Source organism: Schistocerca americana, chromosome 2 (assembly GCF_021461395.2).
Source record: "Schistocerca americana isolate TAMUIC-IGC-003095 chromosome 2, iqSchAmer2.1, whole genome shotgun sequence".
In the NCBI taxonomy this organism is placed as follows: domain Eukaryota; kingdom Metazoa; phylum Arthropoda; class Insecta; order Orthoptera; family Acrididae; genus Schistocerca; species Schistocerca americana.
The window spans coordinates 168,437,205-168,464,530 of NC_060120.1; the positions used below are offsets into that span (position 1 = coordinate 168,437,205).

The following is a 27,326-nucleotide window of genomic DNA, read 5'->3' on the forward strand; positions in this document are numbered from 1 at the left end:
ACTCCTTTCTTCACTCCATTTCAGTTTTCTATGTCTTTCATTTTCTGACTCTTCTATTTTTCGCTGTCCCCTTCTCACCACTGTTATATACAATGCACTTAGCTTTTCACTCTTATTCACTCTTGCACGATTTTTTAGTAGTAATCTCTGTCTTGCATATTACCCTGTCTTTCATCTTTAAGCTCTCAGGTTTTCAAATCTCATCCGGTGCAGTCCCCAACAAACCATCTTTCCTTCTCATCATGTCCAGTACGTCTCGGGGTTCTGGGTGACATATGAACTGTTTCCCTTTCCCTAAACCTCTCTAGAGCATTTCCTTCATCCCTCTTCCTTCACCTTCAACTTTTCTACCACAAGAAGGAGCCACTGGCAGTTAAAGCCTTTTGTGCGTGTGTACCCTGCCACCGCTTGGTGAGTAGATTTTTTTATCTGTCCATTTACATTACACACACACACACACACACACACACACACACACACACACACACACAGAATTTTCATTTTGTGTCTGTGTGGGAGGAAGTGGCGGTGGGGGGCGGGGGTAGGTCTGTTTGACTTTTCCCCATCATAACATTTACGATGAATATAATCTTTGAAACAAGTACCTAACCAACAAAGTGTGCTCACAATATTTATACAATGCATTACAAAGCATTTTGGCCTCTGTTTTTCTTAATCTTAATACTATGATGCAATTTGACTGCCACAGACAGTAATTTGACAAAATATAACTGAAGACAATTACCCTCCAGTGTGACCTATTGCAGTCAACAGCCATGGATTTCAAGCAAAGCTACTTCATACATGCATTATTCTTACCTGGCATCTTCTTTGGGGGTGTACGAGGAACAATTCTAATAGGCTTAAAGTGCACCAGCTCCTGTTTAATGCTGTCTTCACTATCAATGCTGTCACTACTTCGGCTGCGGCTTCGCTCTACAACCCAGCAAAGGAAAAAAAAAAAAATCAAATATTTCACATAAAGAATGTTATTATCACACAGTTGTAATCAGAACAAAAATGGTTTTGGCAGAAAATTCTTTTCACTATGAATTCATTATAGGTAGTGTAAATATACTGATCAAGCTACTACACAAATTTTGTTAGTTTATTCTACATGTCAGGTAACATACTCAAATAATGTTGAGTATTTCCTTACTACTGTAAATGTGACATCCTTTCAAAAGATCTTTCATGCACCCACTCTGCCTTAGAGTACCACTAGTCTCTGACCAATGTGTGCCTTTTCCTTTGCTTTAGTGAGTTGGAAGAGCTGAATTTTATAGCTTGAAAACATTTTATGCTCACATGTCTCTCTGGACTGTAAACAACAGTTTCATTTAATAAATAGATATTGAGGACATATACGGGAAAACCAGGGAGTAGCTATGCTGTTTGCTTGCTTAAGGCCATCAGTGTCCACTGAAATATTATCACTGTGCTGGCACCATATGGTAAAATGGGAAAGCTGCCATCAACACAAAGGTTGGCTTGAATGCTATGGTGCTTTACCTGACACAAAGAGAAAAACAGTTTGTTTGTTCATCAAATTATAAGCTAAGTACAAGCAAGTGACTTATTCAGCTTTGTCTGTGTTTTTGAAGTTTGATATTTAATATGTTGTTTGTCCATGTATTTATGAGGTCTAAACTGACAGATATGAATTGTGTAGCGTAGATTTACACCATCTTTAACAACATGCTTAGTCCTCTGTGAATGCTGTGTTTGGATGCTAGCTGAGTTCGCATCCTCTGCTCACTGCTCCATGCAGTGCTGGCTTCGGTCATATAGTTTGATGTTGTTGCCAATAGGTATCACTGCGGGAGATAGATGTGGGGATCCAAGTGATGCCCACCATGCCCCACATATCCCCAATGTGTCCAGTGCTGTTGTCAGCCTGGTTAGTGCCCATACTGGGGCTCACCCCTCAGTCATGTAGGGCTGGGAGAAATGTCAAAGTGTGGCAGGCAGCAGAAGACGAACAGGTTCAAAAGGCCTCCCCAGTTTGCCTTACAAGTACATTTCAGGTGCTATCTGTTGCTGATAATGATCCTGAGCCAGCTGCAGCTCTTGCCCTGTTTCAAAGAAAGCATTTTAGCCTGCACGGTCAGGGCATTCACAGAGCGAGCAATTATTGGTGGTGGGAGCTCTAATATTGGCACGTAATGGAGCCCCTTACGGATAGACAGCCAAGGAGGAGAAGAAATGCACTGTGCACGCTGTGTGAATACCAGGATGAGTCATCCAAGATGTGGAATGGCTCCTTCCAGATGCCACAAAGAACACATGATGCAGCCAAATGCAGGTAGTGTCTCATGTCTGTGCCAACAACATGTATCACTTCAGATCAGAAGTAATCCTCTCTGGTTTGCAGTGGCCACCTGAAGTAGTAACAACAGGCAGTCTTGCTTGCAAGATGAAGGCAGAGCTAACCATCAACAGCACTGATTACAGACCTTTAGCACACAACTGAGTAGACAGACTGAACCAGAAACCCAGAGGGTTTGGAGTGCTGACGCATTATCTGCATATCCAGTAATTCTCGCAACTGATGCGTTGTGCATGGGGATCATATCGACCTGTACTGCATCAAAAACAGCCTAAAGATGATGCAATGAAGTTTATTTATTTTATTTATTTAAATGTCAGTTGAGGACCAAATTGAGGAGCAAATCTCCAAGGTCATGGAACGTGTCAGTACATGAACTTACAACATAAAAAGTAATAACAGATAAAAATAAATGTTCATGAACCTGAAAGAAAATCAGTCCATAAGTTTAAGCAAACGCTATCAGCAATACAATGAGAATCATCTTAATTTTTCAAGGAACCCCTCGACAGAATAGAAGGAGTGACCCATGAGGAAACTCTTCAGTTTCGATTTGAAAGCGCGTGGATTACTGCTAAGATTTTTAAATTCGAGTGGCAGCTTATTGAAAATGGATGCAGCAGTATACTGCACACCTTTTTGCACAAGAGTTAAGGAAGTCCAATCCAAATGGAGGTTTGATTTCTGCCGAGTATTAACCAAGTGAAAGCTGCTTATTCTTGGAAATAAACTAATATTGGTAACAAGAAACGACAATAAGGAATATACATATTGAGAGGCCAATGTCAAAATACCCAGACTCGTGAAAAGAGGTCGACAAGAGGTTCGTGAACTCACACCACTTATTGCCCTAACCGCCCGTTTCTGAGCCAAAAATATCCTTCTAGAATGGGAAGAGTTACCCCAAAACATAATACCATACGACATAAGTGAATGAAAATAAGCAAAGAGACTAATTTAAGTGTCGAAATATCACTCACTTTCAATACCGTTCGAATAGTGAAAATGGCAGTATTAAGCCTTTGAACAAGATCCTGAACGTGGGCTTTCCAAGACAGCTTACTATCTATCTGAACACCTAGGAATTTGAACTGTTCAGTTTCACTAATCATATGCCCGTTCTGTGAGATTAAAACATCAGGTTTTGTTGAATTGTGTGCTAGGAACTGTAAAAACTGAGTCTTACTGTGATTTAATGTTAGTTTCTACAAGCCATGAACTGAGGTCATGTACTGCTCTACTTGAAACCGAGTCAATGTTGCACACAATATCCCTTACTACCAAGCTAGTGTCATCAGCAAACAGAAATATTTTAGAGTTACCCATAATACTAGAGGGCATATCATTTATATAAATAAGGAACAGGAGCGGGCCCAACACTAATCCCTGGGGCACCCCCCACTTGACAGTACCCCACTCAGATCCCACATCACAGCCGTTATCAACATGTGAATAATGACCTTTTGCTGCCTGTTGCTAAAGTAAGAGGTGGACCAATTGTGAGCTACTCCCCTTATTCCGTAATGGTCCAACTTATGGAGCAATATTGTGTGATCAACACAGTCAAATGCCTTTGTTAAATCAAAAAATACGCCAAGCGTTCGAAACTTTTTGTTTAGCCCATCCAGTACCTCACAGAGAAAAGAGAAAATAGCATTTTCAGTTGTCAAACGACTTCTAAAGCCAAACTGTACATTTGATAGCAAATCATGTGATATAAAATGATCAATTAACCTTACATACACAGCCTTTTCAATAACTTTTCCAAACACTGATGGCATAGAAATAGGTCTAAAATTATCTACATTGTCCCTTTCTCCCTTTTTATAAAGCGGCTTTACTACTGAGTACTTTAATCGCTCAGTAAACTGAACATTCCTAAAGGAAAACTTACAAATATGGCTAAACACAGGGCTAACATGTGCAGCACAGTACTTTAATATTCTACTAGACACTCCATCATAACCATGAGAGTCCTTAGTCTTCAGTGATTTGATTATTGTCTCAATCTCCCTCTTGTCTGTATCACAGAGGAGTATTTCAGACGTCAATCTCAGAAAGGCATTTGCTAAGAAATTTATATGATTTCCTGTAGATACTAAATTTTTATTTAATTCACCAGCAAAGCTCAGAAAATGTTTGTTAAATACTGTACATATATCTGATTTATCAGTAACAGAAACATTATTACTGCAAACTGACTTTATATCGTCAACCTTGTGCTGCTGACCAGACACTTCCTTCACAACTGACCATATGGCTTTAATTTTATCCTGTGGATTAGCTATTCTATTTGCATACCACATACTTTTTGCCTTGCTAATAACATTTTTAAGCACCTTACAATACTGTTTGTAATGGGCTACCGTAGCTTGATTGTGACTACTTCTAACATTTTGATATAATTCCCACTTTGTTCTACATGATATCCTTATCCCACTAGTCAGCCAACTGGGCTGTCCATTACTGCTAGTACCCGTTTAGAATGTTCTAATGGAAAGCAATTCTCAAAGAGCATGAGAAATGTGTTATGGAAAGTATTGTATTTATCATCTATATTATCGGCACTATAAACATCTTGCCACTCTTGTCCCTTGACAAGTTTTGAAAAACTCTATTGCTGTTGGATTAACTTTCCTACGTAGTTTGTAATTAAATACGACATTGGTTAGAGTACAAAAACCTCTTAGTGTTAAAATTTGTGCATCATGGTCTGAAAGGCCATTCACCCTTTTACTAACAGAATGCCCATCCAGTAATGAAGAATGAATAAAAATATTGTCTATGACTGTGCTACTGTTGCCCTGCACCCTAATTGGAAAAAACACAGTTTGCATCAGATCATATGAATTTAGGAGATCTACCAACATCCTTTTTCTTGCACAATCATGTACAAAATTAATATTGAAGTCACCACATAGAACTACTTTCTGGTACTTCCTACAAAGTGAATCAAGAACCCCCTCTAGCTTAAGCAAAAATGCTCTGAAGTCGAAGTTAGGGGACCTATAAACAACAGCAATTAGAAGTTTAGTTTCACTAAATTCAACTAATGCTGCACAACTTTCAAATATCTGTTCAGTGCAGTGTCGTGATATGTCTATGGTCTCAAATGAAGTACTGTTTTTTTACGTACAGAGCCACTCCCCCACCCCGCAAGGAACTCCTTGAGAAACAGCCAGCTAATCTGTAGCCTGGTAAAGGAAGCCTCTGAATTATCAAATTATTTAAGTGGTGCTCAGATATACCAATAATTTCAGAGTTAGCATCTATTAGCAGTTCACTAACTTTATCTCTAATGCCTCTTATATTTTGATGAAATATGCTAATTCCTTCTCTACTTGGAAACATTACATCCTCTGGAGGTGAGCCCTTAGTTAGAGGCACTTCCTTTAAGCAGGTATACCTATCAGCTGACTTCAATCTAAAAAAGGTGCAGCTCTAACACCAACTACTATAGGAATTTTTCCATGAGTGATACCACTACCACCACCACCACCACCACCACCCACTACACTGTCACCTATAAGCTTAGCCAGCCTCCCCCTCCCATACCTACTGAGGTGCAGGCCATGCCTAGTGAAACCCCATCTACTGATAGACCTAACTGGCACCACTGAGATGTGATCCATGCCCTCCGCCATCAGTGCCCTCCCCAGCCCCACATTAACGCACCTAACAGCCGCATTAAGGTGAGGCCGATCATGACGCTGAAACAGTTGCACGAAATGCACATTAGTACCACCAGTCTGAGTAGCTATCTTAACCAAGTCACCACTGACATCATATTCCCCGTCCCTATCGAGACTGTTCCCTGCTCCACCCACTATAACTACCTGATTCTTACATAACTCCCCTATGCTTTCAGTCACCTGAGCCAACCCTGCACTAGGCTTCACAATGCTGGTGACCTGGTACTCACTCCCCAACACTTCCTGCAACTGCTGGCCCACACCTCTACCGTGGGAACTACCTAGCAGCAGAACCTTCTTTCTGCTAGACTTTGCAACTAACTTAGGCCTCCTAATTGCTGAGGACTGCTGCAAGTTACCTACATCTACGGGGCTACACGAGGCTCCTCTCCACTCAACTCTGACAGTTGGTCATATCTATTGCAGGTAGGCAAAGTAAAACTGTCTTGAGTACCTCCTCTTCCTAGCTACCTTATTGCCAACTGCCAGTTCCCATTCCCCACCACCCTTCACCCTCCTCAACCTATTTAGTTCCTCCTTTGCACATTGTAACTGCACCTGAAGGGCACAGATCTTACGCTCCTGCTCCTCTATTAACTTGTTTCTACTACAGATTCTACATTCCCAGGAGAGGATCTCCCTAAAATGACCACTGGCTTCCCCACTGCATTCCCCCCACTGAAAATACTTTAAACAAATCCCACTCCGTAATCCACTACTCACTAACCTACGACAGAGCCCACACTTTTCACTCATGGTAAATTTTACAGTTACTGAAACTGTTAGCGACAGAATAAAATAAAATCATAAGGACAGCTGTAGGTGTCTTTATTTTTTGTCATGAATGAGAGTTTGGGTGATAATCATGAAAACAAAGGCATTTTTTGTTGCTGAAGAATGTTCACATGAGATTGCATTAACCAACTGTGTCCTCTGGATGCCAAAACATTTTGACTCCCAGTTACATAGGGAGAAGTAACCACTGCGATAAAATAAGAAAAATCAGAGCTCAGATGGAATAATTTAGGTGCTCATTTTCCCACATATGCAGTTAGTGTGTGGAAGAGTAACAGAAATACCGGTAGTTCGAAATGATTCTATGAAATATCTGACACTTCAGTCTGAGTTGCAGAGTAATCATGTGAATGTAGATGTAATCCATGGTGATGGATCATTGCCTTCCACCAACCTTAGGCCTGACTGACCCAACCAATTACAGTGGGATATGCAGCTAAACATGGTTCTGAATCATGGAGCAGCTCTGCACTTTTTACTTTCCCAGAGGTGGGTTAAGTGCTAAGTTTAAGATAAAAATCACAGGACTAACAGGAGATTGAACCCCAGACTTTTGTATCCATTGTCTACCACTTTGCCACCAAGTTACAACAGGATGGTATAAAAGCTTAAATTAAAAATGTAATCTGTATTAGTTTCCACCCTACAGCACAGGAGATAAAACAAAAAACCTGTGCCTCTCAACAACTTAAGATGGCAATCAGCTGCTTTGTTACAGTTAAAAGTAACATAGTATATGACATGGAATTCACATATGTGGTTACTACGTACCAGTAGAAATCACAGTAAGACTTTCTACTTACAGAGTGCATAGGCAGACAAGAAAAATAAATCCTGGATTTTTTCCATATTTCCCAATAAAAAATGTACTTTTTCCTGGGTGAAAATACACTTTTTCTGTGTTAAGTTACAATATACTTTCCCTCGGAGCTGTAAAACTTATCAACCCTTTGAATGGAACAGGTTTTATACACTGCCATGGAACTTCCTAGCACTTTAGGAAACTAAACAGTGCAAAAAAAAAAAAAAAAAAAAAAATCATCTCTGATGTGCAGCAACATGTACATCGTGTATTTTCTTATTACGAAAGTATCAGTACAAATACCACCAAAACATCTCACTAGTTTCCGAAGCACTGAATTCCAGATTGCAATATGCTTTTGTCAGCCTATCATAGCTGATGTCATGTGATCTTGCCAGCTAATGACAGCAGATATTCAGAGCATACGACATGTGGTGTAGTCAGCCAATAGCAACATCACTATTAAGTGGTGCAAACACACAAATAAGAAAAGTTAATGGTTTAAATTATTAATATAGTATAGCTACAAGCAAAGATAAGCTTTCACATATACTACAGCTCCTTTTTTGCATGTGTTACCCTTTCAGATGTATCACACACAAATGTGCCAGTGAATTTTTAAATACTGATATAAATGGCTGGTCTTCTGGGCCTGAGAGTGGCTGGTCCTCAAAGTTTTAAGTTTTGAATGTGAGTCAAATCTCAGATTTAAGAAATTCATTGCACATCCTCATTCTTAACATAATTCATATTGCTTAAAAGGAAACTTACTTTGAAAGTAATGCTTCTCAAACCACTATTTGCAATATTTTCCCATGACCTGTTAGAAATAGGTTTATTTGAACAGTTGTCAGAGAGAGCCAGAAAACGGCCCTTACTGTGCCTGCGCAGCTACTATGATGTAGGTGTTTGCTATGTTCATATGCCTTTTGTCATATTTCTGTTTGGAATTTCACAAGTAGTCACATCACATGACCCTGTGCAGCACTACAGCATGTTATTCAGAGATGACATATGGAGTTATTGTACTTAGGGCAATTTTTTTTATCAAATCCTATCCACACAAGGAATGCAAAATAAGAAAGCAGACCTTGGCATGACTATTCTTTACAATTCAAAGTATCCAAATATTTTGCAATGTGATGACAATGTAGATTTTTTTATTTGTACTCTGCAAAACTGTTATATAGCATTTCCAGTCGGGTTTACATTCACACAGCACTGCAAAATCTAGTATGAAGGGATACAAATTTCTTGCAAATATAAAAAAAAAGATAAAAGCAGCTGCTTGCGTATGGTACAACTGAGGACAATAAATATTTCATGATTTTCCAAAAGATATAAAAGATTAACAAGTTTGCCTGTGAAGCCAAAAAATAAATAACTGGCAGTTTACATTCTACTCCAAGAGTAAATATATGGCCTTATGAGGAGTTACAATGATAAAAACACAGTGTGCTGCCACCCTCTAATTTACCGAAGAATGGCATTCTGTGAATTTAAGATGTAATCCACACAAATTAAGAAATAATTTCAAGCCTAGAGAGGGTATCAGACACGTGTTGAAACATGTCTTGTGATCAAAAACATTGTAATGTCAATATACAGGCATCAAAAAAAGTTTTGCATCATCCCGGTTTCCAGAACTCCTGAAGACAGACGTTGACTGCGGATATTGTATCACAGACACAGTCCCTTTGACTGTTCAGAGATTTCACTAATCCCACCCAAAGATGTAAACAACCATGCACGAGCAGCCCTATTAGATGGAGGGAGTCCGACAGCCGATCAGCTCCATTCATTCCACCAGGAAGGAGGTACACAGCTCGTGGTATCTGTAGTTCAACCATGCCCAAACGGTCAATACCGCGGTTCGATCGCGTCCACATTGTTACTTTGTGCCAGGAAGGGCTCTCAACAAGGGATGAAGGAGATACAGAGAGACGGGAAGTATCGATGACATGCCTCGCTCAGGCCGCCCAAGGTCTACTACTGCCAAAGGACGTCGTGTTACGACTCAAACTGTGCGCCGTAGACTGCATGATGCGCAGCTTCACTCAAGATGTACGTGGCGAGATCCATCTTTGCAACCACAACACCATGCAGCGCAGTACAGCTGGGCCCAAAAACATGCCAAATGGACTTCTCAGGATTGGCATCATGTTCTCTTCACCGATGAGTGTCCCATATGCCTTCAACCAGACAATCATCAGAAATGTGTTAGGAGGCAACCTGATCAGGCTGAACGCCTTAGACACGCTGGCAGCAAGGTGGAGGTTCCCTGCTGTTTTGGGGTGGCATTACGTGGGGCCGACATACGCCACTGGTGGTCATGGAAGGCGCCATAATGGCTGTACGATATGTGAATGCCATCCTCTGACCGAGGATGGCAGCATATTGGCGAGGCATTCGTCTCATGGATGACAAATCGCGCCCCCATCGTGCACATCTTGTGAATAACTTCCTTCCGGACAATGGCATCGCTCGACTAGAGTGACCAGCATGTTCTCCAGACATGAACCCTATGGAACATGCCTGGGATAGATTGAAAAGGGCTATTTATGGATGATGTGACCCACCAATGACTCTGAGGGATCTATGCTGAATTGCCGTTGAAGGAGTGGGCCAATCTGGACCAGCAATGCCTTGATGAACTTTTGGACAGTATGCCACGACGAATACAGGTCTCCATCAATGCAGGACGACACGCTACTGGGTATTAGAGTACTGGTGTGTATAGCTATGTGGACCACCACCTCTGGAGGTCTCACTGTATGGTAGTACAACATGCAATGTGTGGTTTCCATGAGCAATAAAAAGGGCGGAAATGATGTTTATGTTGAGCTCTACTCCAGTTTCCTGTACAGGTTCTGGAACTCTCGGAACCGAGATGATGCAAAACTTTTTCTGATGCGTGCATTTGAAAGAAAACATTTTATTCAATACTGCTGATCAGATTTGCCTGTTTAGACATCTTCAAATGAACATCTTCAAATGAACATCTTCATATGTTGGTACATATCTACTATTAAGAGATATTACATTATGTCATAAACAAACAGGACACCAGTAATACTCCAAGAGCATAGAATTTCGGAATTTCGTACACCACACTAAAAAAGCACAATTCAACTTAAATTGCTCATTTGTATGTCCAGATTCACACTGAAGTAGGCCAGTTTTTCAATGTGGTTTTCAGGCTGCCAATTTTCTTGGAGTACCAGTACTGTATTATCTCATGTTTGGTTCTTTATTATGGCATAATGCCATACATGCCAGAAGGTGAAAAAGTGCACCTGAAATTCAGTGAACAGTTGAAACTAGCTAACAGAGTGGAATGAAACATTTCATTTCAAATAAATTGGGTCCCTCTGCAGAAAAGATCAATAAAAGCCAAATTTCTTTAGCAAACCAATGAAAATAACTTTGTTATTTTACAAGACGATTAATGCTTGATTGCCAATAACATGGATAGAAAATAAAATCAGAAAACTGAAATTAATAACATGTTTTAGTCTTCTATAATAACGTGAATCTATTTTACTTCACTTCATAGCTCTCAGTCATAGAAATCTGTTTAGTTTTCATTTGACATGAGAACTGTAAGTGAAGAGAAAACAGCAATATCACAAAATGTAAACATGAGTCATGTGGAAACTGCTGCCGCCATCTCCCCCCCCCCCCTTTTCCCCTAAATGGCTAACTGCTATGTGCATGTGTGAATCTGGCAGCTTGAGAGTGCTGGAAAAAATTTTCTGACTGGCATCTGACTGCTTGCTGCTACAGCTTATAAAGCTAACAGTAACATGTCAAGTAGCCAGGAGGAGAGAAGGTGCTGATCATATGATTTCAGCTCTGTGCACACGCATTAGGCCACTGGCAACTGATCAAAAGCAACTAATGTAAACAGTTGTGACATCATGCTCATGAAAAGCAGTTTTTTTTCTTATGAAGTCATAGTTTTCATTCCAAAGCCTTTGACACAATTTGCTGTCGGCAGGCGTTTGTGTGAGCACTGTGTTTTGTTGTTGTAAACGGTGTATTTTCATTGCAATTTAAGTTTTATATTTGTGTTTTCCTCTCATTTATGTTTCACTGTTGCTGTATTTTTCTGCAGTAACAAAATTTGTTGTTAAGAGTACCAGTTCTTATCAGTCACAATTACAAAAATTTAATTGAAAACTAAAACAAAGAAAAATTCCCGCAACTGTAAAAATTTCTGGATTTTTCCTAAATTACCCACTTGACCCAGGATGTATACACCCTGACTTAGCATGCACTTGCATTGTCTAGGAATACTAAAGCTGCAAGAGATGGACTTTCAGGTGCCGAAGTGCGCCATCTGTTGAAGTGAACAATTCTTCATGTTTATAAGGAAAGGAGATGGCAGCTTTGGAGTTAGAGATTACTGCATGTCTGAAGTCTACCAAAATAACTTCCTCTGCATGTGTAACTGAGGCTTACACTTGCTTTTTAATCAGCAGTGTAAGTATAATTAACAAAACACAGTCATGCAAAAGCTACTCCCACATGCACTGAAACCACAATTAAATACAAAAATAGGAAAAAGACTCTTACTTTCTCTTCCAAATGGCTTCATCTTGCATTTACTATCTTTGGTGTTGTCTGGAGTACCTTGTTTCACTTGGTAGACAAATGAATCCATAGGACCTTTAACATAGGCAGTGCCTGAAGTTGAAGGAGAATGCTTGATTTCCTTCTTGGCCGATTTTGGTTTCAGTACTTCAGAGTGTTCCTGAAAAGTAAATATTTCTATTACAGCGACTCTTTCAAATCATACAATTCAGTCTACAAATTATCCCGGAAAAATGTCTGTTTTCTAGAGCGAGACATTAATGTGATGCAACAATAAATAAATGCTGAACAAAAGAAGTTTTATACTCATTAACAGCATTATGCTATAATTTTGTTTTGTGTCCTAAAAGAGAATGGAACAATTGTAGTTCCTCAATCATCAATAAAGTGTATGAAATAGCATTTCAGCATCTAGTGCATTCACACATGACCCATCTTCGAATTCTTGAACCAAACCTATCAATACCAATCACTTCTACCTGAGGAGTTTTCAAAGAAGTGGTATATACCATATCACATTGTTATAATTTAATCAATTAATTAATTAATTGGATCTGGAAATACTCTGTTCATAATATTATTACAAGTGAAAACAGCAGCAGCCATACATTTATATGCATTATTACACCTTATTTACTTAAATATCAAGAGATACATAGATAATTTTACTGTGTCTACCCTCTGATACACCTTTATTATATATTCTTTCAATAAATAACACTTTGTTCACATTCATTCAGTGAATCCGATTATTCATTCTATCAGTGTTTCGAATGAATGACCCCATTCCACATTTGTTATGCATAAAAAGGGGGAAAATTAGTATTGAGATTTGAAGATTGAGTAACCAGCATATTCGCCACACTTTCAGTATAGTTTAATGTCCTAAACTTTAAAACTCTGAATCAAATGCACACAACTAAAAATAAATCATTTTACAGTATGATTTGGCATTTGTTAAAGACTCATACTACTACTTCTTCCTTTAGTGTTCAACCCTGAGGTTGGTTTGCAGCAGAGCCCATTCCTCTCTTCTGTCTGCCTTCCTCGTCATTTCCACGTGTTTGTTACATCCAACACCATTCACGATCTGTTGCATGTATGATATCCTTGGTCGCCCACACTGATTCCTTCCCTCAATACCTCCTTCTGCTATTGTTCCAATGATGACGTCGTGTCTTAGTAGGATGTGCCCTACAAGTTTGTCTCTTCTTGTTTGGATGTGGCTCCACAGAGACCTGGTTTCCTGTGCTCTTCTAAGCACCTCTTTATTTGGTACTTCGTCTCTGCAGCTGATCATCATCATCCTTCTATAGCACCACATCTCCAGAGCCTCTAGCCATCTTCTCTCTTCTCTTCCCATTGTCCAAGTTTCACATCCATATAGGGCCACACTCCAAACAAAACCTTTCATGATACATTTCTTTATTTTCTTCACCAGATTAAATGCAATTTTGGCCTGTTGTATTCTGCTCACAATTTCTTTCTGGCTTCTACCATCCCTTGTGATTTTGCTTCCCAGATAGGTAAATTCCTCTGTCACTTCCATCTCCTCTCTTCCAATTCTCATTCTCAGAGGTTCATATTCTGCTTCTGTACTGTATACCATCACTTTAGTCTCTTTCTCATTTATTCTCATTACATACTGATTGCATAGAATCCTTTCCATTGTTCTGAGGACTTCCTCTAGATCTTCTTTTGTCTCCATAACTATAGCAATCTTCTGCTTGAACATGTCTATCTTCTGCCCATTAATTTTGATTCCTACCTCAGTGGTTTCTTGAACTTTGTCTATAGCTCCCTGGATGTAAGCATTGAATATAAGAGGAGAGAGAGCACATCCTTGTCTCACCACTTTTCTAATATTTGCTTCTTGTTCCTAGTGATAGTTCCTAATCACTGCCACCTCATTCTTAGAGCAACTGAGTATCACACGGATGTCTTTGTACATCATTCCACTTTTCCTCAGCATTCTGAACATCTCTTGCCAGATAACATTATCAAATGCCTTTTCCAGGTCTACAAAGGCAATATAATTTGCTTTATTTTTCTGTAACTGCTTTTCAATAAGGAGTCTCAGTGCCAGAATCACAACTCGTGTCCCTAATACCCTTCTGAAACCAAACTGATCACTCAGCATATCCTCCACGTTCTTTTAATTCTCTTATTTTTATGAGAATTTTTTATCCACGTGATACTAGGCTTGAAGTTCAGTACTGTTCACATTTTGTAGCTGCTGCCTTCTTTGGTTTAGGAACAATGATGCATTTCTGGAAGTCTGTCGATATCTCTCCTGTGTTATAGATGGACCTGATAAGTTTAAGCAGCATCATTTACATGCTGTCACCAGCACTCTTTATTAGTTCTGCAGGGATGTCATCAATACCAACTGCTTTGTTGTCCCATAGTTCTTTAAGAGCTTTGTCAAATTCTTCTTGCAGAATGTCATCTCTCTTGTCATTTCATCTACTTGCTCTGCTCTTCCCATTACTTCCTCTGAAAGAGTATTCCGGCATATAACTCCTCAATGTGTTCTTCCCATCTCTTCACCATGTCTTCACCAAACAGCATTTCCCCTCTTTATTTTCTATTGTGCCTGAGATATCCATCCACACATATATGTGTGGATGGATATGTGTGTGTGTGTGTGTGTGTGTGTGTGTGTGTGTGTGTGTGTGTGTGTGCGCGCGCGCGAGTGTATACCCGTCCTTTTTTTCCCCCTAAGGTAAGTCTTTCCGCTCCCGGGATTGTAATGACTCCTTACCCTCTCCTTTAAAACCCACATCCTTTCGTCTTTCCCTCTCCTTCCCTCTTTCCTGACGAAGCAACCGTTGGTTGCGAAAGCTAGAATTTTGTGTGTATATATTTGTGTTTGTGTGTCTATCGACGTGCCAGCGCTTTCGTTTGGTAAGTCACATCATCTTTGTTTCTAGATATATTTTTCCTACGTGGAATGTGTGTGTGTGTGTGTGTGTGTGTGTGTGTGTGTGTGTGTGTGTGTGTGTATATATATATATATATATATATATATATACGGACCTATATACCTTCGTGAATCACCCTGTATGACAAATGTAAATTGCTGGAGCAGCTTATCACCTCATTAAACTCCCACCACCTCTGCTATTGTCATATGTAGTGCAACACTGTTAGTTAATTTAATCAAATAAACCTTAATGTTGAAAATAAGAGCTGCAAATATGCTCCAAAACCGTCATGGCAGTAAAAAGGGCGGAGGAATACTACACAGTCCTGACAACCTGGTGTCAAGGCTACCAAACATAATGCACCTCCACTGCCTTCAGAACTATGTGGCCACATCTTGCCAACTGTGATGGATGCTAAGTAAGAGTCAGGGTGGTTCTTTTCATGTCAGTCCCACTTGAGTTATTATCTGGAGCCAGGTGGTGTGGGACCTACTCAACGGAAAAATTCATACAGTGAGGCTACAAAACCACAAACATACTGTTGTTAACTCTCACTTTTTCTCAGCTCTCAGTTGAGTAATGCAACCTTTCTTGGCCCGTTGACTTGTGAGTAGGTCCCATGCGATGAGCTGTACCATCATTAATCTCCCTTCTGGCATACTGCATCATTTACACTTGGGTTCAGCCTTTTATGAAGTGATTCCTCTGTGTGTGTGGGTGGGTTTTTTTTTGGGGGGGGGGGGGGGAGGAGGAGAAAAGGAAAGGGTGTGTGGAGCATGTTCTCCTATAGTTACTTAGCCCTTGCAAGACATGGTCACTGTCAGCAAACTAACAGGACATCAAACACTTCTGCAAGTAGTCTCACTAGCCCGCATTTCCTGTTCAGGGGGTAAATTATTCAATCATTGTAGTTGCCTGTGGATTAATTTCACTTGCTTCACATCATCTCCCAGAAAGGCTACCTTTGTTCACCAGATACCACCATCTAATCCACTACTCACCCCTGCCATACTGCGGTTAGATGCCGGTTTAGGTATGTGACGAAGCAAGCTGGGATCTCTTTACTTCCTCTCTTGTTTTGCCATCTGTCTCCTTACATTCATTTATTCATTTTTTATTAATTACCATTAACATACATTAGTATCATCTCCATTTTCATAAAAGAGAAAGGTTGGCCCTCGGTCATAAGAAATATAACACTAGATCTAATTTTGTGCTTAGTTTTGTGTATGTAATCAATTTCCTAATTTATTTTGACTTCCTTGTTAATACTTTTGTTACAGGGTGAAATCAGTAATTGTTTCGTGACTTTAAATGATATTGTTGACTTATGAACAAATATAAATTCTGTACTAATTATAAATATTTGGAAGAAGAACTACTAGGATTCTTAAAGTATTTATTTGGCTCCATTCGAAAACATATAAGCAGAGCCAGCCCTTAATTAATTCCAAAATAATTACCAGGTATGTCAAAGTATTGTTTGTATAACTATATCTGTTAAGTTCATTATTTAAACAAATAATTCGGCATAACCTCGGTGGCAGAAGAAACTAAAAAAAGGAGGAAATTTTTGATGTATTCTGTTACTTGTAATTTCTGTAACTTATTTAAACACCCAACAATGTATAGTTTCAGTACCTATTTTTGTGAGAATATATAAAGGGAAGTTATCTGTTCAATTTATCTGAGAAATAGTGTGTTACACGTACCTTATTATTCCGCAAGAACTGAGATGTGTGGTTAGGTATTTACTGTTCATAGATGTTCAACAGCAAACTATTGTAGCAGTACGCCGATGTTTGCCTGCAAGCTATTAATGAGGCTTATCATTTACCAATAGTGAACTTGCCATATAACAAATGTGTAATATGGGGGGGGGGGGGGGGGGTGTAAACAGTGAAAGTAGAACTGTGAAACGCAGCTGTGGAACTGTCGGCTACATCATTTACTGTAGTCAGTGTTGAACTTCCACCTCCTATTTTTCAGCCAGTATAACGCAGTACATCAACACTGAGGACTATCAATGAAGAAATAAAGGAGGCGAACATCACAGGTATGCTGATTATGTGTTGTGCTTATGGATGAGTAATACCAGACAACTTCAGACATTCTTCAAGGAGCTATAGTCTAACCAGAACAACATCAAATTCATAATGGATTTTGGGGGTAACTTCATAAGTTATTTAGAGCTAACCATAGATATTAGAGACCACATTCACATGTTAAGATCTACAGGAAGCTTGCCACCACTGACTTTGTAATAGATGCCAATTCTCAACATCCAGTAGTGACCTTGTGCTGCCTTTCATTCAGTGATACGTTGCCAACTACCCAGACAACTTCCAAAGTGAACTGAAAACAATCAAACACATAGCATCAAGCAATGGCTACTCTCCTGCTTTGATGTACCCCATTAAGAAAATAAATAAATTTAAAAAAATAAAAAATAAAAAACGGTCTCCCCTCTTTTTTACCCTGTGCTCGACCACCCACCTCAAGAATTTAATGTAAGGGACCATCAAATGAAAATTACACAGATGAAAATAAATTAAGTAAACTGATTATTATTTCAAAAGTAATCGCCATAGCTGTTAATACATTTATTCCACTGTTATACAAGATAGTTAAAGCATTCATGGTAAAATGTTTGCAGCTGCCTACAGAACCACAATTGTACCCAGGTGTCCACCTCTATGTTCGAAGCAAATTGATGGCCACTAGTGTCTTCCTTCAGGGCTCCAAAAAATATGGAAATCGCATGGTAAGAGTTCAAGACTGAATGTAGGATTTCTGTATTTTTGGAGGCCTGAAGAAAGGTATTCGTGACTGTCAATTTGCTTTGAACAAAAATTTGCACTTATGGGTACAATCATGGTTCCACAGGTGACCCCAAACATTTTTCCATGAATGCACTAATCATCAGGGTTTCACAGTAGGTAAATGAATTAACAGTTACGGCAATTACTTCTGAAATTAAAAATACAGTTTCCCTAATTTCCCCACCTGACTCATTTTGATCTGACTTCCCTTGTAAATTGTGAACAGCTCCATATTTAGGAAAAGTCTCTCTGTATGTAGCCAGAAAGCTTAAATCCAGGGACTTTAAAACATTATTTTTACGTGCACAATACTAATGGACACTTTTTGCTCAATGGTAAAGACAGCGCTTCAGCTTTGGAAAAGAGTGAACTATACAAAACCACTTTCAACTGGGGCAGATTATATGTAGGGCAGTTTTGCAGGGCAATATTGACCTACACTTACCTGTTTAGTTTGCTTGTAATATTTTACCCATTTGTAATATTGGATCTGTTAAGGACAAGATTACCTTGTTCTGTCAAAACCTTTGAATATGTCAAAAGTTTTTTTTCATATCATTAAACTTATTTTTCATCCCAGAACAACTGTTGTATTCTGCCATGTAGTTCATTATTTAATGTATTACATTTTATGTAAGGTACATATTTTACATAAAACTGGTAGAAGCCGACCTCGGGGAAGACCAGTTTGGATATGTTGGAACACGTGTGGCAATACTGACCTTACAACTTATCTTAGAAGATAGATTAAGGAAAAGCAAACCTACATTTCTAGCATTTGTAGACTCAGAGAAAGCTTTTGACAATGTTGACTGGAATACTCTCTTTCAAATTCTAAAGGTGACAGGGGTAACATACAGGGAGCGAAAGGCTATTTACAATTTGTACAGAAACCAGATGGCACTTTTAAGAGTCAAGGGGCATGAAAGGGAGGCAGTGGTTGGAAAGGGAGTAAGACAGGGTTGTAGCTGATCCCTGATGTTATTCAATCTGTATACTGAGCAAGCAGTAAAGGAAAAAAAAGAAAAATTCGGAGTAGGGATTAAATCCATGGAGAAGAAATAAAAACTTTGAGGTTTGCTGATGACACTGTAATTCTGTCAGAGACAGCAAAGGACTTGGAAGAACAGTTGAACGGAATGGACAGTGTCTTGAAAGGAGGATGAACATCAACAAAAGCAAAACGAGGATAATGGAATGTAGTCAAATTAAATCAGGTGATGCTGAGGGAATTAGATTAGGAAATGAGACACTTAAAATAGTAGATGAGTTTTGCTATTCAGGAAGCAAAATAACTGATGATGGTCGAAGTAGAGAGGATATAAAATGTAGACTGGCTATGGCAAGGAAAGCGTTTCTGAAGAAGAGAAAATTGTTAACATTGAGTATAGATTTAAGTGTCAGGAAGTCTTTTCTGAAAGTATCTCTATGGAGTGTAACCATGTATGGAAGTGAAACATGGACGGTAAATAGTTTAGACAAGAAGAGAATAGAAGCTTTTGAAATGTGGTGATACAGAAGAATGCTAAAGATTAGATGGGTAGATCAAGTAACCAATGAGGAGGTACTGAATAGAATTGGGTAGAAGAGGAATTTGTGGCACAATTTGACTGTAAGAAGGGATCATTTGGTAGGACATGTTCTGAGGCATCAAGGGATCACCAATTTAGTACTGGAGGGCAGCGTGGAGGATAAAAATCGTAGAGGGAGACCAAGAGATGAACACACTAAGCAGGTTCAGAAGGATGTAGGTTGCAGAAGCTACTTGGAGATGAAGAATTGCACAGGATAGAGTAGCATGGAGAGCTGCATCAAACCATTCTCTGCACTGAAGACTACCAGCACGAAAACAACAACAACAACATATTTTTACACCAAAGTTTGCTGAAATAATTCTTCTAGTTTTAACCTTAAATCAAACCTTAATAACTTGCATCTTCTGAAGCCAAATGAGATACTCCACAGATGCACCAGTTTAAAATATTTGATGCCATAAAATTTAGAGCCTCATATTCTTGTCTTTACAACCAAAAATGGTGTAACACATGAAAACCAGTTTGTAAAATAATACATATTGTAGAATATTACACCAGTGTTGTGCATTGTTTCATTCATAATATTTTGTCTTTTCAGTAGTAGTAGTAGTAGTAGTGATATTTCTCCCAACTATCGTCTTTGTTTTCCAGAGGGTCTCCACTGTCTTTAGCTAGTGGGATATCCTGAAAGGCTTAACATTAGAGAGTATTGTAAGTCCTACTTTGTGTCTATATGTGGGCGGAGAGAGAGAGAGAGAGAGAGAGAGAGAGAGAGAGAGAGAGAGAGCATTTATTTGATTTATTTATTCATTCAGGGACCACTGGTAATGATACCAGTTTATATAACACCAGGGGAGAAGCTGAGAAAGAAAAATATATCTTCTCGTAAACAACAAGTTTCGAACGTGTACTATAACCTGGAGAATATACTTTATTTCAAAATCCAAGCAATATGAACTACTACTAACCACCATCATTTGTTCCTGTAGCTGCCTTGCTATTTTTTCATCTTCCGCAGCCTGCTGTCTTTTTCGTCGCTCCATTTCCAAGATTTCTTCCTATAAATTAACAAAAAAATGTATTGATAGTCTGTCTTTAACAGGAATGATTGCATTACCTTATAACAATAACTTCCTCATCAAACCACAGACAAAAAACCATTTCCTATTAAATAAGACACTGATATTAGTATTTCTTTCTTTATTCCACAGGTAAGTAGTTAAAGCAACGGGACAAAGTTTTCTTTTTCAATCATTGTGTTTCAAAGGCAAGCATGAAGTTATAGTGGATATATTCTTAAGCTTTGACAAGAAAGAATCCTGTTACATGGACAATGTGAAATTGTGAAGATAAATACCTCATATGCTAAATTTATAAAATGAATATCTACTTGCTGCATAAAACTGGTCACACCCACACACTTGAATTTATTATTTTGGAGATACCAATTACGATAAAAATTATGAAAACTAATGGCAGCACAAAGCCCAAGTCAGACACACTAATAAACAAAATATATATTCAGTCAGAATGTTATTATTTCTAGAATTTAACCTTGGTTAATAATGAAACGTATATATTATTTTGTTGAAGTAGAGGCCTCCTTTCCAGCAGTCTTTACCAAGTAACAGTGCATCCAGGTGACTTTCAGAGTGCTCAAGTTATACTTGTTAAAGAAGCACGAGATACACATGAGAAAATACAGACTTATATTGACAATTCTGATTAACCAGCACTGACTGTATGAGCAGCAATCACAGGAAACTCAGCTTGCTCTATTCATTCATGTGATTCAGAAGGATGCATACAGTGGCACCCAATTTGACATCATTCTTGACTTCAAGAATGTCTTGATACAGCACATATTACAACTTAACAAACAAAATATATGTTTAGATATTACAGACTAGTTGTTAATAGTGGATTTCCTAACAAAAGCAGAATCTACCAAGACACTTTCAAAATCAAATGTGTGAGTATATCACATTGAAGTAAGGCAGTATTGTTACAGCTATATATAATAACATTAGTAAAACTCTGAAACAATCAAGAAATAATCAGCACTTGGTGTAAGGAATAGCAACTCATTTTCAAAATACACAGGAGTATCATCTACTGTTCGACTAAACTCGGTAGGAAGTCATCGGAGTCGGACACAAACGTCAGATCTTTATTTGCTTTAGAAAGGGATCTATAAATGTGGAATCACCACGTAAGTCAAGCATCTAAATAACTGGATACCACAATGAATTCCACTAAAAGAACTCTTACAAAAAATGAATCATCTACAACTGAAGTTACTCAAAAAGTTTTGTGAACTCTATAGTGTTCACTGTTGCCATGGGTGTCCGCAGCACTTTACCTAACAGAGGAGATGGGGAGAAGATCTACAACTGCCACTTTTTATATAACTGAGTCTGTGAATTTGGATATATGTCATGTCACAAGAAATAATTTTTGTAGGAGAGCCAGAAAACTTATTATGTCTGAGAGAATTGACAGTTCAGTTCCCCTCCCCTTCCTTTTCCCAAGGGTCAAACCGCTCCAAGGAGATTGTACATCATGCATTCATTAGATAAAAGCGGAAATGTAAAAAAGATAATTTTAACTAACAGAAGATTCAATTTATGGTCAAAGAACACCATCATCTTAGTTGAAATTAGTCAGAAAAGGCACTTGGTTATGAAGCACACCTTTCCACGGTTTTGAACCTACCGCTGTACTGCGCAACAAAGAAAGGCAAGGAAAAACCACTCCTTTGTGCCATGCCTACGTCCAGAATTACTTTCATCGACTAAGTAAAGCTGACTATGATTGTTGTGACAATCAATTCCACATGCTATTGATCACTAAATCACACTATGGAATATAATGTATGCCGTACATGCTGTATGTTTCTCTGAACACTCTAAGAAGAATGCCAGCTAGGTGACTGATTGGATTACCAATTGAATCAATAGAAATAAAATGGCTTCAATCAGTAATAATTGATTTCTGATCACTGTTAATGTGAAAAATCAGGCAAACTGTTTAGTGGATCTACATACACAGCCACGAGAGAACTGATACAATGCATTAACCATTGGTAAAATATTGTGTTTAATTGATGTTGGTCTCATTTACTGACATGTTAGCTTCATTAAAAATAGCTGCTTAAAGCTGGTTGCGCAACCAGAAAGGATTTAATAGCTTTAACTGGCATTTAACTTCAATCAATGCAGCTACTCCCATCACAGATTTCACCAAGTCTTCTTAGAGTGCACAAATGTTACTTGTAGTACCAAATACTGATATCACCATACAGCCATCAAAGTTGGCAATGGAATATCAAATTTATGTCAAATGCTGAGAGCGGTTGTGTGGGATACAGCAGACCCAATGGAGCATGCCCACTGAGCCATGCCTCCAGTGGCTCCGTACCATGAGTGCCCTCTGCCATGCAATATAGGATGGCTGGTGTCAGCGACATGCCCCATTTGTGCCTGGAGCCTCTTTGCTACATGATGCTACGCACACACCGCCTAGTTGTGCTTTAGTACACAGAGCCGCCTCCTTGATGCTATTGTATGAGCTGTACTGTATTTCTTGGTCCACTGTTTGTAATGAGTCTTCATACACTTGAAGAAGTACAAGTTAAGTAAATCTTCTGCTTACTATGTTAACTTGTTCATGAATCATTTATGCTCCTGTCTAGCTTTTGTACAACAATAGTTGCCACATCACTCTGTAAGCCCACCTCCCCTTACCATTGTGTATAAAGTTGTACACAACACTATTCTTATACTCTGATGACATGGGGTATGTAATAAAAGGCATCTTTTGTCAAAATTGTTGTCTCAAGCCCATTTATAGGTCTAAAATTTACAGCATGTTTTAAATGATGAATTATTCTGAAAGCTTAGGAAAATTAAAGCTTAGATACAGAACCAACACTGTTGTGCAAACTATGGATTATGAAATTAACAAAAATAGTGTATTAACATTTCAGAAAACATCTTTTATGTTTCAGATGATTGATGAAGTTGCATACTTTCCTGCAAGTGAAACAAGCATACCTATGGCATACAGTTTGCCATGTAAATTTGAATAGTACCTATGTGCTGGGTCTGTGGCTAACAATAGTGAGTGCAATAAATTAACAAAAAAGATATTGGGGGATCTGTTTCAGCACTGTTCTGCTGTTTGAATCTGCATTGAGTTTAGGTCAGCACAAAAATGCAGCTCTGCTCAAGAAAATGTCAATTTCCCCGCAAGTGGCAAGTGCTCCCTCTTGCTCCTCCCTTGCACACATCAACAATTGTTAAGGCCAGTTCCCACTGGTCATCATGGCACCTTCATGTCAAGGTGTATTCACACTGTTCATCACATCATATTACATCAAGTCCTCAACTGTTTTCAATCTATAACAACTAACAAAAAACAATAAAGAACTAATATCAACTGATATCAGCCACAAAAATCACCACATAATGAAAACACAACGGAGGATGAGGCCATAACTGTGTATTGGGAGAAAATTAGCTAGGGGTCACATGATCAACAATGGACAATGATGACAGCTGTCAAAACTTATTTCCTGAAAAACCCTGACAGTGCCATGACATGATGGCCAGAGTGAAAGCCAACATATGAAATGCATTGTCAAATCTTTTGATGTGCCATGACCAAATGGCCATCGTTAAATGGGCATTTAGTCTGTCTAGGAAAGGCCTACAATTTCCACAATCTGACATTAGCAAAAGACATTCTGAAGAAATGTCAAATTGCTTAATGTACTGAAAGGTTTCCTTCTGAACTTCAGTGGATTATTTACAACAATCTTCATGATGGAATAAATACACTGTGGAGCCGAAATGCCTAACTCCTTAAACAGATGCGTACGAAACAATTGTAGGTAAGCACAACATATTATACTTACAGCACATTTTTGACCAATGAACATCTTCCTCCTTAAAGTTGAGTTATCCCACAGCATTATTCCACACAACATTATTGAGTGAAAATACGCAAGGTATGTCAGCTTCCTGATTTGTCTCTGCCCAAGACAATGAATCTAAGTGCAAATCTGGCTGGACTAAATTGTTTTAAGAGTTCCAAAATGTATGTTTTAAAGTTTAAATTCTCATCAATATGGACACCTAAAATTTTTGATGTTTCCATTCTAGTTATTTTCTTCCATGTGCAACAATTGCCATTGGCATAGTACCTTTATATGTGCAAACCTGAATAGGTTGTAGCTTTCTGAAATTGAGAGTAAGATCAGTTGCAGAAAACCACTCAACAATAATTTTAAGACAATAATCTACCATTTATTCTGTTGCCGTATGTGTGTTTGAACTGATGATAATACTACTGTCATCTGCAAAAGGAACTAATTCTGCTTGTTGTACATTCGACAGAAGATCGTTTACATATACGAGGACTAATACTGGACTGAAAATTGAGTCTTATGGAAATTAATTTCTCTCCAGCCAGAAGAATATCCCCTGCTTACATTGGTTGAAATATTAAGCATAACTTCCTGCAATCTCTAAGTTATCATCAATTCCAACCCTCAGTTTATCCAGGAGACATGATTCAAATAGTCAACTGCTATAGATAGGTCACAGAAAATACCAACTGGTGCTATTTTGTTATTTAGTGGTTGTAACATTTGGTGTGTGAATGTGTAAATCGCATTCTCAATTGAGTAACACTCTTGAAATCCAAACCGTGATTTACTAAGGATTCTGTAAATAATGTCTGGCATTCTTATGAAGAAATGAAACTGTTTCTCTAAAGTAAGTCCTTAACCCAGTAACATATCAAGTATTTTAAAAGAACAATTTCAACATAAGATGGTACCTTTTCATCTTATCATTTTAATGTCTATTTTGCAAATATCCCAAAAGCTAGATGCCCTAATCTCACTGCCCAGTTGTATCTGTACCTTGTCTCAGTCCCATCTGGTAATGCTTGGCAACATTTCTGAAGTCTGAATGCTAATAAAGATTTGAAAATGTCAAACTTCCACATAATCAAAACTGAACAACTTCCTCAACTTGTGGCTCTTCCTCAGTATTTAACAGTACCATTCCTCTAATATAAATGAAGAGAACCTACTGACCCATGTTAACCATTTTTTATGGTACAGTACAGGAAATAAATATTCACCCCATTTTTTTCGTAATAGTGTGGACTGTTAGAAATTTTCACTACATTATGAACAAGTGGCAACCCTACATTGATTCAACAAGAAGTAGCTTCAAAACAGTGTTTCCTCTAAGACAGCATGTAGGAATGAGTATCAATATGCTGCCCCAAGCGAATGAAGCAATGTTGTAAAAAGTTCGCCTTTTACGACCATACAGAATTTTGAGCTAAGTGAGGAAGAGCAATGACCCCTGACATTACCCTGATTTCATCTCATCTCAAAATTTGTTTCCTACTCTAAGTGTTTGGGTTTGTCTTTTCAGAAATCCTCAAATGAAGAGCATAACCCTGCTGTAAATAGCAAATATTGTTATTTCCAAATTAATTTATAATGAGACACAATATTAAATATGTTTGCAAGAGCTATTAAAACAGTATCAACTAGTGATATATGATTAATGCCTCTGTAAAATCTTGAATGTTGCTAAAAATTGGTTGTAGCTTCTCTGAAGCTGTATTGCTTGCCACAGAACTGGAAATTTGAATTAATGATCTCCCTCAGGTATTTAGGAAAGACATATTTCATTTGCTTGCTTAACACCATCTAACATAATGGATATTGGCATACCTATCCAAAAGAAAGCAGAAAGTTGTACTAGTAATTCAGCCAATACTGCCCACGGATGTAATTTTGACCAGAGAGAAATCACGTATGGGGTTCCTCAAGGCTCAGTCTTACGTCAACTATTGTTCCTCATTTATGTAAATAATCTTTCATCAAATATACAGTAAGCAGAATTAGTTTTTATTGCAAATGACACTAGTATTGTAATCAATACAAGCATACATATAGAAACAGAAGAAATGGTAAATAATATTGTTAAAAGTATTATTGATTGGTCTTCTGAGAATGGTCTTACCCTCAATTTTAAAGAGACACAGCACATCCAGTTCTAAATATCTCAGTGTACTACACCAATGATAAGTGTAACATATGGAGAGGAAATAATACATAGATTGGAAACTTCAAAATTCTTATGTGTTCATAATGATGAGAATTTAAACTGGGAAAAAACACATTTTGGAACTCTTAAAACAACTTGGTTCACAAATCAGTGAGTTGACATGATTTACACATTTTAATACAGTAACATCATATGGAATAATGTTCCGGGCTGCACATCTTTAAAATGAAAGTCTTCATTGTTGCAAAAATGTGCTGTAAGAATAATATGTGGAGCTCACCCATGATCATCTTGTAGATAGCTGTTTATGGAGTTGGGCATTCTGATTACTGCTTCACGGTATATTTATTCCCTCATGAAGCAGTTTGTTGTAAATAATCCACTACAGTTCAAAACGAACAATGATGTACATAATTAAAACATCAGAAGGAAAAATGACTTTCATTACTAGCATGTTACAGTTGTCTTTAGCACAAAAAAGGGTGCACAACGCTGCACCAAAAATTTTTGATCATTTACCCAGTGATATAAATGTCTGACAGACAGCAAAGTAAAATTTGAAAACAAACTGAAAAAGTTTATCCTTGACAACTGCTCCTATTCTACAGAAGACTTTCTATTATTCTACTGTGCAAAAGGTGGTGGCTATTAATTCCTAACTTTCATATCAGTTGTTGTTGTTGTTGTCATCCCCTCTTACTCCATTGAAAGCATGAAAATATAAACATACA

The 27,326-nt window shown here is 38.2% G+C and overlaps 1 protein-coding gene across 1 annotated transcript in view; it reads right to left on the reverse strand.

The window, feature by feature from the left end:
* LOC124595706 (E3 ubiquitin-protein ligase RNF169-like) overlaps positions 1-27,326 on the reverse strand; it is an 89,787-nt gene that overhangs the window by 43,028 nt on the left and 19,433 nt on the right. The window contains exons 4-6 of the mRNA XM_047134572.1: positions 20,467-20,556; positions 12,197-12,374; positions 820-936 (exon numbers count right to left, since the gene is read on the reverse strand). Of these exons, the coding sequence (XP_046990528.1) occupies positions 820-936; positions 12,197-12,374; positions 20,467-20,556 (385 nt within the window). The remainder of the gene's footprint in view (positions 1-819; positions 937-12,196; positions 12,375-20,466; positions 20,557-27,326) is intronic.